The following is a 16,336-nucleotide window of genomic DNA, read 5'->3' on the forward strand; positions in this document are numbered from 1 at the left end:
TTATTCTCTGAACAAAAGAAGTCTGCCCATGGTTTAAGTGTTTATACATGTAATTGTCTCTCCTTCATAGGATTAGTTCTAACTTATTCTAGGTTTATTATTTAAGTTATATATGCTCTCTTACTTTGATCTGTATTTATCAAATACCTTTAACTGTTAGATTAAATAAGGTAGTATTATTTGGAGATTTTATTAAATACAGGGCTACAATAAACACGTTTTTAACTTATTCTTCTTTTTTCCTAAGGTGCACCTGAAATCGATGTGCCACCAGAATATACAGAAGTGGTGAAATACAAAGCAGGAACTTCAGTTAAGCTAAAACTAGGCATCTCAGGCAAGCCTATACCCACAATTGAATGGTTCAAAAATGGCAATGAGGTACTAACCAGTGCACTAGTGTCTTTTGAAAGCACAACAGAATTTGCTTCTATACTCATCAAGGATGCAAATCGACTCGACAGTGGCACCTATGAATTAAAATTGAAGAATGCCATGGGTTCAGCATCAGCCCATGTTAGAGTACAGATACTTGGTAAGTCTTGAGATGCAACTGTGTTTGCTATTAAACAATAATTCAGTAGTGAATACTTAACATCTTTCTTCTTCTGCCTTCCACAGACAAGCCAGGACCTCCAAGTGGACCTATACAGTTTAAGACAGTCACTGCTGAAAAGATTACAATAATGTGGGACCCACCAGCAGATGATGGTGGTGCACCTATAACACACTATGTTGTTGAAAAGCGGGAAACAAGTCGGGTTGTATGGTCTTTAATTTCTGAAAAACTGGAGGGATGTATCATAACTACAACAAAACTAATCAAAGGAAATGAATATGTGTTCCGTGTCCGTGGTGTGAACAAGTTTGGAATTGGTGATCCACTGGAATCTGAGCCCGTTATAGCCAAAAATTCATTTGGTAAGAAATAAGTTCTATAAAATAACTTACACAACTGAATTGTCTTGTGTGATATTTGTAAGTAGCACTGTTTTACTGACATACGATTTTTTTATTCAGTTACACCTGGACCACCTAGTACACCAGAAGTCACAAAGATAACCAAGAATTCTATGACTGTTGTTTGGAGTAGGCCCACTGTTGATGGAGGCAGTGAAATATCAGGATATTTTCTGGAGAAACGTGACAAGAAGAGTTTGAGTTGGTTCAAGGTCTCTAAAGAAACTATTCGGGACACCAGACAGAAAGTAACAGGTCTGACTGAAAACAGCGAATATCATTTCCGAGTTTGTGCTGTCAATGCAGCTGGACCAGGTCCATTCTCTGAGGCTTCTGACTTCTACAAAGCTGCAGATCCTGTTGGTAAGATTCAATGTGCATTTCTTCCAATAGGTTAGAAATCAATGGAAAATGAGTAGTTAGGGTGGGATTGTACCAACGTAACTGAGGGCAAATTTTCTTCCTCTTACAATTAATGGGTTTCTGATTGGTGTTTTTTTCCCCCATAAACTGTCATTTACAGATAAGCCAGGCACACCAACGAAGCTGAAAGTTGTGGATACAACCAAGACATCTGTTACCCTTGGCTGGATTAAACCTGCTTATGATGGAGGAAGTCCAATTACCCACTATGTGGTGGAGAAGAGAGAAGGTGAAGAGCAAGAATGGACTGTCGTCAGTACCAAGGGAGAAGTGAGAACAACTGAATATGTTGTATCCCACCTTCAGCCAAGTGTTAATTACTATTTCCGTGTATCTGCTATGAATTGTGCTGGACAAGGAGAGCCTATTGAAATGACGGAACCCGTTCAAGCTAAAGACATTCTTGGTACTGTATTTCTTTGTGATTTATCATTTTCCTGTGTGTTTTTTTTTTTTTTTTTTTTTTTTTTTTTAATAATTTCTTGTTTTACATTCCAAGTATGTATTATTGTTTTTTTATTTATTTCCACAGTGGCACCAGAGATTGATCTGGATGTTGCTCTTCGGACATCTGTTGTCGCTAAAGCAGGTGAAGATGTGGAAATTATGATTCCATTCAAGGGAAGACCTCCTCCAACAGTCACATGGAGAAAGGGTGACAAAAATCTTGGGACTGATGAAAGATATATCATCCAAAACACAGAATCATCTACACTACTTATTATTCCTCAAGTTACACGAAATGATACAGGAAAATATGTTCTTACAATTGAAAATGGAGTTGGAGAAGCAAAATCATCATTTGTGAATGTAAAAGTACTTGACACACCTTCTGCATGCCAGAAGCTGCAGCTCAAGCATGTTTCTCGTGGCACAGTTACGCTGGTATGGGAGGCACCTCTCATCAATGGTGGTTCTGAAATAACAAATTATGTTGTTGAAAAAAGAGATGCTACAAAGAGGGCCTGGTCAACTGTTACAACGAAGTGTTCTCATACCACCTTTAAACTGACTAACCTGTCAGAAAAGACTGCATTCTTTTTCCGTGTTCTTGCTGAAAATGAAATTGGACTAGGTGAACCTTGTGAGACAACTGAACCAGTGAAAGCTGCAGACATACCTGGACCTGTAAAAGACCTAGCCATGAAAGACTCTACAAAGAGTTCTGTTAAACTGCAGTGGAGCAAACCTGACTATGATGGTGGTAGCATTATATCAGACTATGTTATCGAAAAGAAACTTCAGGAAGAGAAAGAATGGACATACGCAGGCACAAGCAAGAGCTGTGAATTTGTAGCTGACAAACTTAAAGAGCTTTCTGTCATGGAATTCAGAGTCTTTGCTAAAAACGAAAAAGGCATGAGTGACTCTGTTACTGTTGGACCCATTACTGTGAAAGAACTTATAATAACACCTGAGGCTGACCTTTCTGATATTCCTGGAGGTCAGATTGCAGTAAGAATTGGACATAACCTGCATGCTGAATTGCCCTATAAAGGTAAACCTAATCCATCAATGAGTTGGCTCAAGGACAACCTTCCTCTTAAAGAAACAGAACATCTTCGTTTCAAGAAAACTGAAAACAAGATAAGTTTAAGTATCAAGAATGTGAAAAAGGAGCACGGTGGCAAATATACTTTAATTCTTGATAACGTCGTCTGCAGAAAGTCATTCACAATCACTGTAATCACTCTTGGTCCTCCATCTAGGCCAAAAGCACCTTTAAGAATAGATGAAATCAAGGCAGATAGTGTAGTTTTGTCATGGGAGGCTCCTGATGATGATGGGGGAGGAGAAATTACTGGCTACAGTATTGAGAAGAGAGAAACATCACAAATGAACTGGAAGCTGGTGTGTTCAAGTGCTGCAAGAACAACCTTCAAAGTACCAAACCTTGTTAAAGATACTGAATATCAGTTTAGAGTTCGTGCAGAAAACAGATACGGAGTGAGCCCACCTCTTCTCTCAGCAGATGTTGTGGCAAAGCACCAGTTTAAACCCCCAGGTGCCCCAGGCAAACCTGTTGTATACAACGTAACTGCTGATGGAATGAGCATTTCTTGGGATGCTCCCGTTTATGACGGTGGTTCAGAGATTATGGGATACCATGTTGAAAAGAAGGAAAGAAACAGTATTTTGTGGCAGAAAGTTAATGTTGCATTAATATCTAACAGAGAATACAGGATTACTGGACTGCTTGAAGGCCTGGATTACCAATTCCAAGTATATGCTGAAAACGCTGCAGGTCTAAGCCGAGCCAGTGAGCCAAGCAAATTTACTTTGGCAGTCTCTCCAGTGGGTAAGTGAATGATTATACCAAGAAAATTCTGTTCTTGTAGATTATTGTGAGCAGTAATAAAAATAAATCTTCATTATTTTCCTTTCAGACCCACCTGGTACTCCTGATTACATTGATGTTACCAGGGAAACAATCACCCTGAAATGGAACCCCCCGCTGCGTGATGGAGGCAGTAAGATTGTGGCTTACAGCATTGAGAAACGGCAAGGAAGTGCAGACCGTTGGCTCAGGTGTAACTTTACTGATGTCAGTGAGTGCCAATATACAGTTACAGGGCTCAGTCCAGGTGACCGATATGAATTCAGAGTGCTTGCAAGAAATGCTGTTGGTACAATCAGCCCACCTTCACAGTCTTCAGGCTATATCATGACCAGAGATGAAAACGGTAAGAATTTTTTTTAATATGCTTGGGTATTGAAGCCAGATAAAGTTTCTGGCTGTACTGATGGGAAGTGGGAAGCCAAGGGGCAAAGGACTTGTGACTGAGGTCCTCCCAAGTCTATTCAGAACATTTATGTTCATACTCCAATGTGGGAAGGTCTAAATTAAAGACACAAATCTGGCAGACATACATAATCAATTGCTACATTGCTCTTGGATAAGCAGCAGTGACAAAATTGGAAAGAAGGCATGGACTGTAATATTCCAATGCACTGAATAATTTCAAAATTAAAATGTGCCTCAGATTGCTTGGCATACTATTAACACCACATATTAACCGTATCTTTCACCTTTATATATGTGCAAATATATATATGATGCACTTATGGATACTTATAGGAAAAATAAGTTTATCATTCATAAAATAACTGCTATTTAGAGAATGCCATTTTGTAAGTGAAATAATTTTATATATCACAGTCTTTTATAATTAGTACATTTAGAAGAGTATCAGAAAAATATTTAGCTATATGGAAATTGATTTATATTTTCCTTTTTTAGTTGCTCCAACAATTGAATTTGGTGCTGAACACTTTGAAGGCCTTACTGTTAAAGCTGGAGAGAGCATTAGACTTAAAGCTCTAATCAAAGGACGTCCAGTACCTAAAGTGACATGGTTTAAGGATGGTAAAGAGATTGATAAAATTATGAATATAGAAATAACTACAGCTATTGGATATAGTACAATCTTCATTAGAGATGCTGTCCGGGAACATCGTGGAGTGTACACAGTAGAAGCCAAAAATGCATCAGGCACTAAACGAGAAGATATTACCATCAGAGTACAAGGTACTGCACCAAGCACTTTCAGCAAGCTTTTTTAAAAATAGTATTTTATTCTGAGTGTCAGCAAATTGTAACTCTGAACCTTTGAAATTGCAGACACACCAGGAAAAGTTGGTGGACCAATACGATTCACAAACATCACTGGAGAAAAAGTCACATTATGGTGGGAGCCTCCAGCTAATGATGGCTGTGCTTCTATTTCTCACTACATAATTGAAAAACGTGAAACCAGCAGGATTGCTTGGGCATTAGTTGAAGATAAATGTGAAGCTTGCAGCTATACAGCACTTAAATTAATTAAGGGCAATGAGTATCAGTTCCGTGTCTCTGCAGTGAACAAATTTGGAGTCGGCAGACCATTGGAGTCTGATCCAGTTATCGCACAAATACCTTACAGTAAGTTTCCACTTCATTCTGCACAAATATCCATGGAGTTACCATCTTGTCCTTCTAATGACATTTTTCTTTTTTGTAGCTCTCCCTGATGCACCAGGAACTCCAGAGCCTACCAATGTAACAGGAGACAGTATCACACTTACATGGGCAAGACCAGAGTCAGATGGTGGAAGTGAGATAAATGAGTACATTCTTGAAAGGAGAGAAAAGAAGAGCATGCGCTGGGTTAAAGTATCCAGTAAGAGGCCCATTACTGAGAACAGATACAGAGTAACTGGCCTTATTGAAGGCAATGAGTATGAGTTCCATGTCATGGCTGAAAATGCTGCGGGGGTTGGACCTCCAAGTGATGTTTCAAAGCTGATTAAATGCAGAGAGCCAGTCAGCCCACCAAGTGCTCCTAATGTTGTAAAAGTGACAGACACATCAAAGACTAGTGTAAGCTTAGAGTGGACAAAGCCAGTTTTTGATGGAGGCATGGAAATAATTGGATACATCATTGAGATGTGCAAAGCTGATCTTGAAGCATGGCAGAAAGTCAATGCAGAGACTGTTATTGCTACTAAATATACCGTTGTTGATTTGGAGGCAGGAGAACACTATAAATTCAGAGTTAGTGCTGTCAATGGTGCTGGCAGAGGAGAAAGTTGCGAAGTTCCGGCTTCAGTCCAAACCGTGGACAGGCTTTCTGCACCTGAAATTGATATTGATGCAAACTTCAAGCAGACTCATATTGTAAGAGCAGGTGCAAGCATTCGTCTATTTATTGCCTTCTCTGGAAGGCCAGTTCCTACTGCGGTGTGGTCCAAAGCAGATGCTAATCTTAGTTTGCGTGCTGACATTCAAACAACTGATTCATTCAGCACACTGACTGTAGAGGAATGCAATAGAAATGATGCTGGCAAGTATGTCTTTACTGTGGAAAACAACAGTGGAAGCAAGTCTATTACATTTACTGTCAAGGTTTTGGACACACCTGGTCCACCAGGTCCTATTACATTTAAAGATGTGACTCGAACATCTATTACTTTAATGTGGGATGCTCCTGTTCTGGATGGAGGTTCTCGTATCCACCACTACGTTGTGGAAAAACGTGAAGCAAGTCGTCGTAGCTGGCAAGTAGTGAGTTCAAAATGCACTCGACAAATCTTTAAGGTCACAGATCTCGCAGAAGGTATGCCATATTACTACCGAGTATCAGCAGAAAATGAGTATGGTGTAGGTGAACCCTGTGAATTAACAGAACCAGTTGTGGCCACAGAAGAACCTGCTCCACCTAAGAGACTAGATATTGTTGATACAACCAAATCTTCTGTAGTTTTAGCTTGGCTTAAACCAGATCATGATGGTGGTAGCCGTATTACTGGATACCTTCTTGAAATGAAACAAAAAGGATCTGATTCCTGGACTGGAGCTGGACAAACCAAGCAACTTACTTTCACCGTTGAAGGCCTTGTGGAGAACACAGAATATGAGTTCCGGGTCAAGGCGAAGAATGATGCTGGCTACAGTGAGCCAAGAGAAGCTTTCTCTTCTGTTATCGTTAAGGAGCCACAGATTGAGCCAACAGCAGATCTCAGTGACATAAGCAGACAGCTTATTACATGCAAGGCTGGAAGCACCTTTACTATTGATATACCAATCAGTGGGCGCCCAGCTCCAAAAGTGACATGGAAACTTGAAGAGATGAGGCTGAAGGAAACTGAAAGAGTGACCATCAAGACAACAAAAGACCGAACCACACTGACTGTAAAAGACAGTATGAGAGGTGACTCTGGTAAATACTACCTTACACTTGAGAACACTGCTGGTGTGAAAACATTTACTGTCACAGTAGTAGTCATAGGAAGGCCAGGTCCTGTCACTGGCCCAATTGAAATATCGTCTGTATCTGCTGAGTCCTGTGTGTTGACCTGGAAAGAACCTGAAGATGATGGTGGCAGTGACATTACAAACTACATTGTAGAGAAACGTGAATCTGGCACAACAGCATGGCAGCTGGTGAATTCCAGTGTGAAACGCACACAGATCAAAGTCAGTCATCTCACAAAATACCAAGAGTACAGTTTCCGAGTAAGCTCAGAAAATAGATTTGGTGTCAGCAAGCCAGTTGAATCAAAAACAGTAGTTGCTGAGCATCCATTTGGTGAGTGAAACACTTCTCAAGATCTGTTATTTTCTTCTGACTGAGGTATTTATAATTACTAACATTTTCCTCCCCATCTTTTTCCTGTTTAGTCCCACCAAGCCCACCCTCAAGGCCAGAAGTCTATTCTGTGTCTGCAAGTGCCATGGCCATTCGCTGGGAGGAACCCTATCATGATGGTGGCAGCAAAGTCATTGGATACTGGGTGGAAAAGAAGGAGCGCAACACCATCCTTTGGGTGAAGGAGAACAAAGTACCATGCTGTGACTGCAATTATAAAGTCACAGGGTTGGTGGAAGGCCTAGAATATCAATTCAGAACCTATGCTCTAAATGCTGCAGGTGTTAGCAAAGCTAGTGAAGCTTCCAGACCTGTAGTGGCTCAAAATCCAGTTGGTAAGTATTACTTTTAGAGTTATGTTGTTATTTAAACTAAAATAGGATTGCATCTCTCATTTTTTCTGCTTTATTCCTCCAGATCCACCAGGAAGACCAGAAGTAACAGATGTCACCAGATCTACAGTGTCACTGAGCTGGTCACCTCCACTTTATGATGGTGGAAGCAAAATAATAGGATATATTATTGAGCGCAAACCATATAACGAATCTGGTGATGGACGTTGGCTGAAATGCAATTATACCATTGTCTCAGAAAACTTTTTTACTGTGACAGCTCTTAGTGAAGATGAAGCCTATGAATTCCGTGTACTAGCAAAGAATGCTGCTGGTGTGATTAGCAAAGGATCTGAGTCAACCGGTGCTGTCATTTGCAAAGATGAATACAGTAAGGAATATTTACTTGGAACAATTAAAAACATAATGTTCTAGTTTTAGTACTGTCGTGTAATTTTTTTTCAAATCTCTTTTTCCAGCACCACCAAAGGCTGAACTTGATGCCAGACTCCAGGGAGAAGTTTTGAGCATTAGGGCTGGATCAGATCTTGTTCTTGATGCAGCCATTGGTGGAAAACCAGAACCAAAAGTCTTCTGGTCCAAAGGTGACAGGGAGCTGGAGCTATGTGAAAAGATATCTCTGCAATATACCAGCAAACGAGCTATTGCAATTATCAAGTTCTGTGACAGAAGTGATAGTGGAAAATATACCCTAACAGTTAAAAATGCCAGTGGGATGAAACAAATTTCTGTTCTTGTCAAAGTGCTTGGTATGTATCCCGTGATTAGTATTAATACTTAGAATACTGAAAAAAATCAGCATTCTTTTAAATGCTGATTAAGATAAGAATAAGATGCTTTCCCTTAGCCACTAATAACAGTATTTATTTTTGATTCCTACAGATTCACCAGGTCCATGTGCAGGCAAAATCACAGTTAGCAGAGTAACAGAAGAGAAATGTACTCTGGCATGGAACATTCCTGAGGAAGATGGAGGTGCAGAAATCACTCACTACATCATAGAAAGGCGTGAAACCAGCAGACTTCACTGGGTGATTGTTGAGGCTGAATGCCAGACTTTATCAACTGTAGTAACAAAACTTATTAAAAATAATGAATACATTTTCCGTGTGAGAGCTGTCAACAAATATGGACCAGGTGTTCCACTTGAATCAGAAACTGTGATTGCCAGGAATGCTTTCAGTGAGTTACTGCCTTCCATTCTGCATCAGAATTTGTGGAATAATTCTCATGGATAAACAATGTGTTGAACAATTTCTTTTTTCTCACTTTTTAATAAAATAGCTATTCCAACACAACCTGGTGCTCCTGAAGAAGTGAGTGTCGGCAAGGAGCATATCATTATTCAGTGGTTGAAACCAGAATCAGATGGTGGCAGTGAGATTAAGGACTATCTTGTGGACAAACGTGAAAGGAAAAGTCTGCGCTGGACACGAGTGAATAGAGATTATACCATTTATGACACCAGACTGAAAGTCACTGGTCTCATGGAAGGGAGCCAGTACCAATTCCGTGTCACTGCAGTGAATGCTGCTGGAAACAGTGAACCTAGTGAAGCTTCACAATACATGTTATGTAAAGAACCATCATGTAAGTTTCTATATTTAAAAAATGTTTTAATATTTATTTATAATAATGGAGCATAAATTCACATTGACACTTTAACTAAGAAACCCATAACCACACATAAACTCACTGAAGTAGATAGTATTGGAATAACTTAAAAACAGCTATAGTTCATATTAAATGCATTTCCTGGAATTAGCTGTCTGGAAATTGGTTTTAACTGTAAAATGTTTTCTGCACCAATATAAAATGCACTTTCTTCTTTTTCAAAGACACTCCTGCTTCACCTTCAGTTCCAAGAGTTGTGGATACTACAATGCACAGCATAAGTTTAGCATGGTCAAAGCCTACATATGATGGTGGTGCTGACCTCTTAGGCTATGTTCTTGAAATGAAAGAAGAAGGTAGTGAACAGTGGTATCGAGCGCATACAACCGCCACTCTGAGGAATGCTGAGTTCACTGTGACAGGTCTTAAAACAAACCAGAAATACCAATTCCGAGTTGCTGCAACAAACGTGAATGGTATGAGTGAATTTAGTGAATCATCAGCAGAAATTGAACCTGTGGAAAGAATAGGTAATTTGAAAACCTAATATATATTTTAAGGAAATTATATTTTCCTTTAGGACTTTTGTAAGATTAACTAATTCCATATTTCTTATACCCTTCATTAGAAACACCTGAACTTGAGCTTGCTGATGATCTGAAGAAGACAGTTACAGTCAGAGCTGGTGGTTCCCTGCGCCTAATGGTCTCTGTATCTGGCAGACCTGCTCCTGTAATCACATGGAGCAAACAGGGTGTTGACCTCGTAAGTCGAGGTATTATTGATACTACAGAGAGCTACACTCTGCTTATTGTGGATAAAGTTAATCGGTATGATGCTGGGAAATACATCATTGAGGCTGAAAATCAATCAGGAAAAAAATCTGCAACTATTTCTGTGAAAGTGTATGGTAAGTACTGCTACAATTGTATATAAGCATTACAGCACTCTGCATGTTCATTTCTCACAAATAAGTGTCATTTATTTCCAAAGGAAGTTTGCATTTTAAATAACATGAGAATGAGAATTCAGATAAACAATCTAATTCAAAGGAAAATACATAGTTTCTGGAGCTGTGCTAGTTTATAATTCAATCCCCAGCATTTCTGTTTTATGCAGAAATAGCCATTGACTGTAAAATGAAAGGATGCAAAAAGGAAAAAAAATATTTTTGTTTGTTTGTTTTAGACACTCCTGGTCCACCACCTGCAGTGAGAGTTAAGGAAGTATCAAAAGATTCTGTGACACTTACTTGGGACATTCCAGTCATTGATGGTGGAGCCCCAGTCAGCAATTACATAATTGAGAAACGTGAAGCGTCCATGAGAGCTTACAAGACTGTCACTACCAAATGCAGCAAGACATTTTACAGAGTTACTGGACTTCTGGAAGGAGCTTTGTATTATTTCAGAGTACTCCCAGAAAATATTTACGGCATTGGTGAAGGCTGTGAAACATCTGATGCAGTACTGGTATCTGATGTCCCCATGGTACCACAAAAACTTGAAGTGATTGACACCACTAAATCAACTGTTACTCTTGCTTGGGAGAAACCATTGCATGATGGTGGCAGCAGATTGACTGGCTATGTCATTGAGGCCAGCAAAGCTGGAACAGAAAGATGGTTGAAGGTAGTGACGTTGAAGCCTACCGTCTACGAGCATACCATTATCTCTCTCAATGAAGGTGAACAGTACTTGTTCAGGGTCAGAGCACAGAATCAGAAGGGCGTGTCGGAACCACGTGAGATTGTCACAGCTGTGACAGTTCAAGACCGAAAAGGTAGGTGTCTACTGTTGAAAACAATAGGGTCAAGCTTACAGCAAATGAATGTGATAGTTACAAAACAGATATTTAAAATATCAATTATTTGCTTTCCTTAGTTCTACCAACAATTGACTTCACTGGAATACCTCAGAAGACAATCCACGTACCTGCTGGCAAGCCTATTGAATTAGCCATTCCAATTGAAGGACGACCACCTCCAACTGTATCTTGGTTCTTTGCTGGTTCTAAACTAAAAGAATCAGAACGCATCAAAATGGAAACTGCTGCCAAAATGGCCAAATTAACCGTGCGTGAGACCACCATACATGACACAGGGGAGTATACACTTGAACTGAAGAACACAACTGGAACAGTTACTGATACAGTAAAGGTTATAATCCTTGGTAAGAGTTCATCAAAATAATTGTCCATGACCTTCCTCTATTTAAACTTTTACATGAGAAATATGATCCTTTTTTTGCACCTGTTTTGTAAGCTTCTTTTCTGATTTTTTTTTCCCCCTAGACAAGCCCGGACCACCTGTTGGACCTATCAGAATTGATGAAATTGATGCAAATTATGTAACCATTTCCTGGGAGCCTCCTGAGCTAGATGGTGGAGCTGCCCTTAGTGGATATGTGGTAGAACAGCGTGATGCTCACCGTCCTGGATGGCTGCCAGTTTCAGAGTCAGTAACCAGGACAACATTTAAGTTCACCAGACTTGTTGAAGGTGCAGAATATGTGTTCCGTGTAGCTGCTACAAACCGCTTTGGGATTGGATCTTACCTGCAGTCTGAAATTATAGAATGCAAGAGCAGAATCCGTAAGTCTGACTTTTTCTTCATTCTCTGTCTTTAAAATTAAAAATATATGTTTAAATGGGCCTATATGTCCACACATATACTAGAATTTTCTAGATGTTGCTACTTCCTTTTGCCGGATAAAATTGTACATTATGATCCACAGTAATTGTGTTATTTTCCAGAGGAAAAATGACATCCATAAATCAGTATAGGTATTACAGATGTGCTGCACAGAACGTGGATGGTAAACTTAAGTTTTCTGCTCAGGTCTACCATCAATCTTTAAAAATTGCTTTACTCCATTACAAAACAAGAAGTTTTTCACTGACCTGATTTGTAAATTACCTAGGAAATTGCTAATAAAAGAGTTTGATGTTACATTGTTATTCACAATATGTCACATCCTACTAGTGTGTAAAGTCATCTGACACTTTCTTCACTGATTCCATGTCATGTTTTTACAGGTATTCCTGGTCCTCCTGGCACTCCAGAAGTGTTTGATATCTCTCGAGATGGCATGACATTGACTTGGTATCCTCCAGAAGATGATGGTGACTCACAGATTACTGGTTATATTGTGGAACGCAAAGAAGTTAGAGCAGATAGATGGATCCGTGTAAATAAAGTTCCAGTCACCATGACTCGTTACCGTTCCACTGGGTTGGTTGAAGGATTAGAATATGAACACCGGGTCACAGCAATCAATGCCAGAGGCACTGGGAAACCCAGCCGTCCTTCCAAGTCTGCTGTTGCCAGAGATCCAATTGGTAAGGAATTTCCTACAAAGATTAAGCTCATGATGGTAGAAGGGAATGACATTATGGTAGAATTAATTCTAATTTGGAAGTTTTTCTGGGTATATTAATAAAAGAGATTCTGACTGGAGAAAACAAAGAAAATATTAGTGAAAATCTTTAATTCAAAGTTTTCCTTTTTCAATTCACTATAGACTTATTACAGATTGTAAGTTGCAAGTTAGCATTTATTTCATCTTTTGAATATTCATAGAAACAAATCCCACCTGCCTATCTGATCTTCTCTTCCAGCTCCTCCAGGCAAACCTCAGAATCCAAGAGTCACTGATACGACAAGAACATCTGTCTCCCTGGCTTGGAGTCCACCAGAAGATGAAGGTGGTTCTAAAGTTACTGGCTATTTAATTGAGATGCAGAAGGTTGATCAATTTGAATGGACCAAATGCAATACTACACCAACCAAGATTCGGGAATACACCTTGACACATCTTCCTCAGGGTGCAGAGTACAGATTCAGAGTGCTAGCCTGTAATGCAGGTGGGCCAGGAGAACCTGCTGAAGTGCCAGGAACAGTCAAAATTACAGAAATGCTTGGTAAGCATTTCAAGCCTTAGCTTTTGTTGAAACCTGTCCTAAAATTTTTTTTTTTGCCTAAAGCAAGTATGATATCATCTGTAGAATAACACAGCATGTTATTTTTGTTTACAGAATATCCTGACTACGAACTTGATGAAAAATACCAAGAAGGTCTCATGGTGAGACAAGGAGGAGTAATCAGGCTTACAATACCCATTAAGGGTAAGCCCATCCCAGTGTGCAAATGGACAAAAGAAGGACAGGACATCAGCAAGAGGGCCATGATTGCAACTTCTGAGACTCACACAGAACTTGTGATCAAAGATGCAGAAAGAGAAGATTCAGGCACCTATGATTTGGTACTTGAAAACAAGTGTGGCAAGAAAGCCGTGTACATTAAAGTCAGAGTGATTGGCATTCCAAATCCACCAGAAGGACCACTTGAGTATGATGATATACAAGCTCGTTCTGTCAGAGTAAGCTGGAGACCTCCTACAGATGATGGTGGCGCAGATATCCTGGGTTATATTGTTGAGAGAAGAGAAGTACCGAAGACTGCCTGGTACACTGTTGACTCTAGAGTGAAAGGGACATCACTAGTGGTGAAAGGACTCAAAGAAAATGTGGAATATCACTTCCGTGTTTCTGCTGAAAACCATTTTGGTATTAGCAAATCTCTCAAATCTGAAGAACCAGCAGTACCAAAGACACCTCTAAGTAAGCTTTCTTTTAGACTCAAAAAAAAAAAGAAATTAATTACTATATTATACAACATTATATGCAGAAATATTAATGCTATGTCACTGTCATTTTTTCATCATTATTATTATCATTATTAACAGATCCACCAGAGCCTCCAAACAACCCACCTGAAGTACTTGATGTTACAAAGAGTTCTGTCAACTTGTCCTGGTCCAGACCTAAAGATGATGGTGGTTCTCGTGTAACTGGCTACTATATTGAACGTAAAGAGACATCTACAGAAAAATGGGTCCGGCATAATAAGACACAGATTACCACTACAATGTACACAGTCACAGGACTTGTTCCAGATGCTGAATATCAGTTCCGTGTCATTGCTCAAAATGACATTGGTGAAAGTGAAGCAAGTCCTGCTTCTGAACCAGTTGTATGCAAGGATCCATTCGGTAAGATAATGTCCACATTAACCGAGCTTTTGAAGAGCAGCTTAATGACATTTAGAGAAAAACTGATTTTCTGTTTTAATTTATTTTAATTTTCAGATAAACCAAGCCAACCTGGAGAAATTGAGATCACTTCTATCTTTAAGGACAGCATTACATTAGAATGGGAACGACCTGAAAGTGATGGTGGCAAAGAGATCCTTGGCTATTGGGTTGAATATCGCCAGTCTGGAGAAAGCACCTGGAAAAAATGCAATAAGGAATGCATCAAGGACAGGCAGTTTACAGTAGGAGGTTTATTAGAGGCCACAGAATATGAGTTCCGTGTTTTTGCAGAAAATCAGACTGGCCTCAGCAGACCTCGAAGGACTGCTATGGCAGTGAAAACTAAATTAACATGTAAGCAAAAATTAATTGTCACATTTGCTGTGATATTGTTGTAATTTGCTGTGTCATAAACCATGGTGCTGCATTCAACATGCTGCCTATTTGTTTTACATGATATTTGCTAACATGACTATCCCAAAGGACAGTCTCTCAAGAGGATCAAGTATAAATGAAAATTAATTTCCAGTAATACAGTAATAGTGGAAAATTTCATAGTAATCATCATTATTTTCTTCTTATTTTCTTTGTCACAGCTGGAGAAGCACCTGCCATAAAAAAAGAAATGCAGGATGTTACAACTAAACTGGGTGAGGCAGCTCAGCTGACTTGCCAGATTGTTGGGAGACCTTTGCCTGATATTAAATGGTACCGCTTTGGCAAAGAGCTGGTACAAAGCAGAAAATACAAAATGTCATCTGATGGACGCAATCATACACTGACAGTAATGACAGATGAACAGGAGGATGAAGGTCTCTACACTTGTATGGCTACCAATGATGTTGGAGAAATTGAAACTAGTGGCAAGTTATTATTGCAGGCTCCTCCTCAGTTCCACCCCGGCTTCCCATTGAAAGAGAAATACTACGCAGGTGCAGGCGGCACCCTCCGCCTTCATGTTGTGTATATTGGCCGGCCAGTACCAGCAATAACTTGGTTCCACGGCAACAAACCTTTGAGAGGATCAGAAACAGTTACTATTGAGAACACAGAACAGTATACTCATCTTGCTATTAAGAATGTCCAGCACAAGACTCATGCTGGGAAGTACAAAGTACAACTCAGTAACACATTTGGAACAGTTGACACTGTACTTAATGTGGAAATACAAGGTAATTAATTTTCTTTTCAGTATTTTGTGGAATATCTTCTCAAATATTGACTGGAAAAACAAATAAAAATTTTGTGCTTTTTCTTGTACAGATAAACCAGATAAACCAGTAGGACCAATTGTTATAGAGTCTATACTGAAGAATTCTGTGGTGATAAGCTGGAAACCACCAGAGGATGATGGAGGTGTAATGATAACCAATTACATCATAGAGAAACGTGAAGCCAAGGAAGGGGCAGAATGGCAACTTGTATCTTCAAGTATTTCAGGCACAACCTGTAGAATTGTTAACCTAACTGAAAATGCAGGCTATTATTTCCGTGTTTCTGCTCAGAATATGTACGGCATTAGTGAAGCACTGGAGGTCTCATCAGTAGTTTTTATAAAGCCTCCATTTGGTAAGTAGAGCCCAAAATATCAATGTCTGTATGCCCCCATGTTTTCATTTAAACCCAGCCAGCAGCCCAGCCCCACACAGCTGTTTGATCACTGCCCCACCTGTGGGATCAGGGAGAGAATCAGAAGGGTGAAAGCTGAAAAACTCTTGGGTTGAGATGAAGACAGTTTAATAGGAAAGGCAAAAGCTGCATGCAC

At 39.6% G+C, this 16,336-nt stretch overlaps 1 protein-coding gene across 1 annotated transcript in view; it reads left to right on the forward strand.

The window, feature by feature from the left end:
* The window catches only part of TTN (titin), a 236,396-nt gene that overhangs the window by 210,047 nt on the left and 10,013 nt on the right, over window positions 1–16,336 (forward strand). The window contains exons 276-301 of the mRNA XM_053947624.1: window positions 248–535; window positions 622–921; window positions 1,021–1,323; window positions 1,484–1,789; window positions 1,916–3,682; window positions 3,771–4,067; window positions 4,625–4,912; window positions 5,006–5,305; window positions 5,385–7,451; window positions 7,544–7,846; window positions 7,929–8,234; window positions 8,323–8,613; window positions 8,747–9,046; window positions 9,149–9,454; window positions 9,703–10,008; window positions 10,107–10,388; window positions 10,667–11,260; window positions 11,362–11,649; window positions 11,771–12,070; window positions 12,515–12,817; window positions 13,097–13,399; window positions 13,514–14,098; window positions 14,224–14,529; window positions 14,626–14,925; window positions 15,168–15,743; window positions 15,835–16,140. Of these exons, the coding sequence (XP_053803599.1) occupies window positions 248–535; window positions 622–921; window positions 1,021–1,323; window positions 1,484–1,789; window positions 1,916–3,682; window positions 3,771–4,067; window positions 4,625–4,912; window positions 5,006–5,305; window positions 5,385–7,451; window positions 7,544–7,846; window positions 7,929–8,234; window positions 8,323–8,613; window positions 8,747–9,046; window positions 9,149–9,454; window positions 9,703–10,008; window positions 10,107–10,388; window positions 10,667–11,260; window positions 11,362–11,649; window positions 11,771–12,070; window positions 12,515–12,817; window positions 13,097–13,399; window positions 13,514–14,098; window positions 14,224–14,529; window positions 14,626–14,925; window positions 15,168–15,743; window positions 15,835–16,140 (11,871 nt within the window). The remainder of the gene's footprint in view (window positions 1–247; window positions 536–621; window positions 922–1,020; window positions 1,324–1,483; window positions 1,790–1,915; window positions 3,683–3,770; window positions 4,068–4,624; window positions 4,913–5,005; window positions 5,306–5,384; window positions 7,452–7,543; window positions 7,847–7,928; window positions 8,235–8,322; window positions 8,614–8,746; window positions 9,047–9,148; window positions 9,455–9,702; window positions 10,009–10,106; window positions 10,389–10,666; window positions 11,261–11,361; window positions 11,650–11,770; window positions 12,071–12,514; window positions 12,818–13,096; window positions 13,400–13,513; window positions 14,099–14,223; window positions 14,530–14,625; window positions 14,926–15,167; window positions 15,744–15,834; window positions 16,141–16,336) is intronic.

This window comes from Vidua chalybeata, chromosome 7 (assembly GCF_026979565.1).
Source record: "Vidua chalybeata isolate OUT-0048 chromosome 7, bVidCha1 merged haplotype, whole genome shotgun sequence".
Taxonomy (NCBI): domain Eukaryota; kingdom Metazoa; phylum Chordata; class Aves; order Passeriformes; family Viduidae; genus Vidua; species Vidua chalybeata.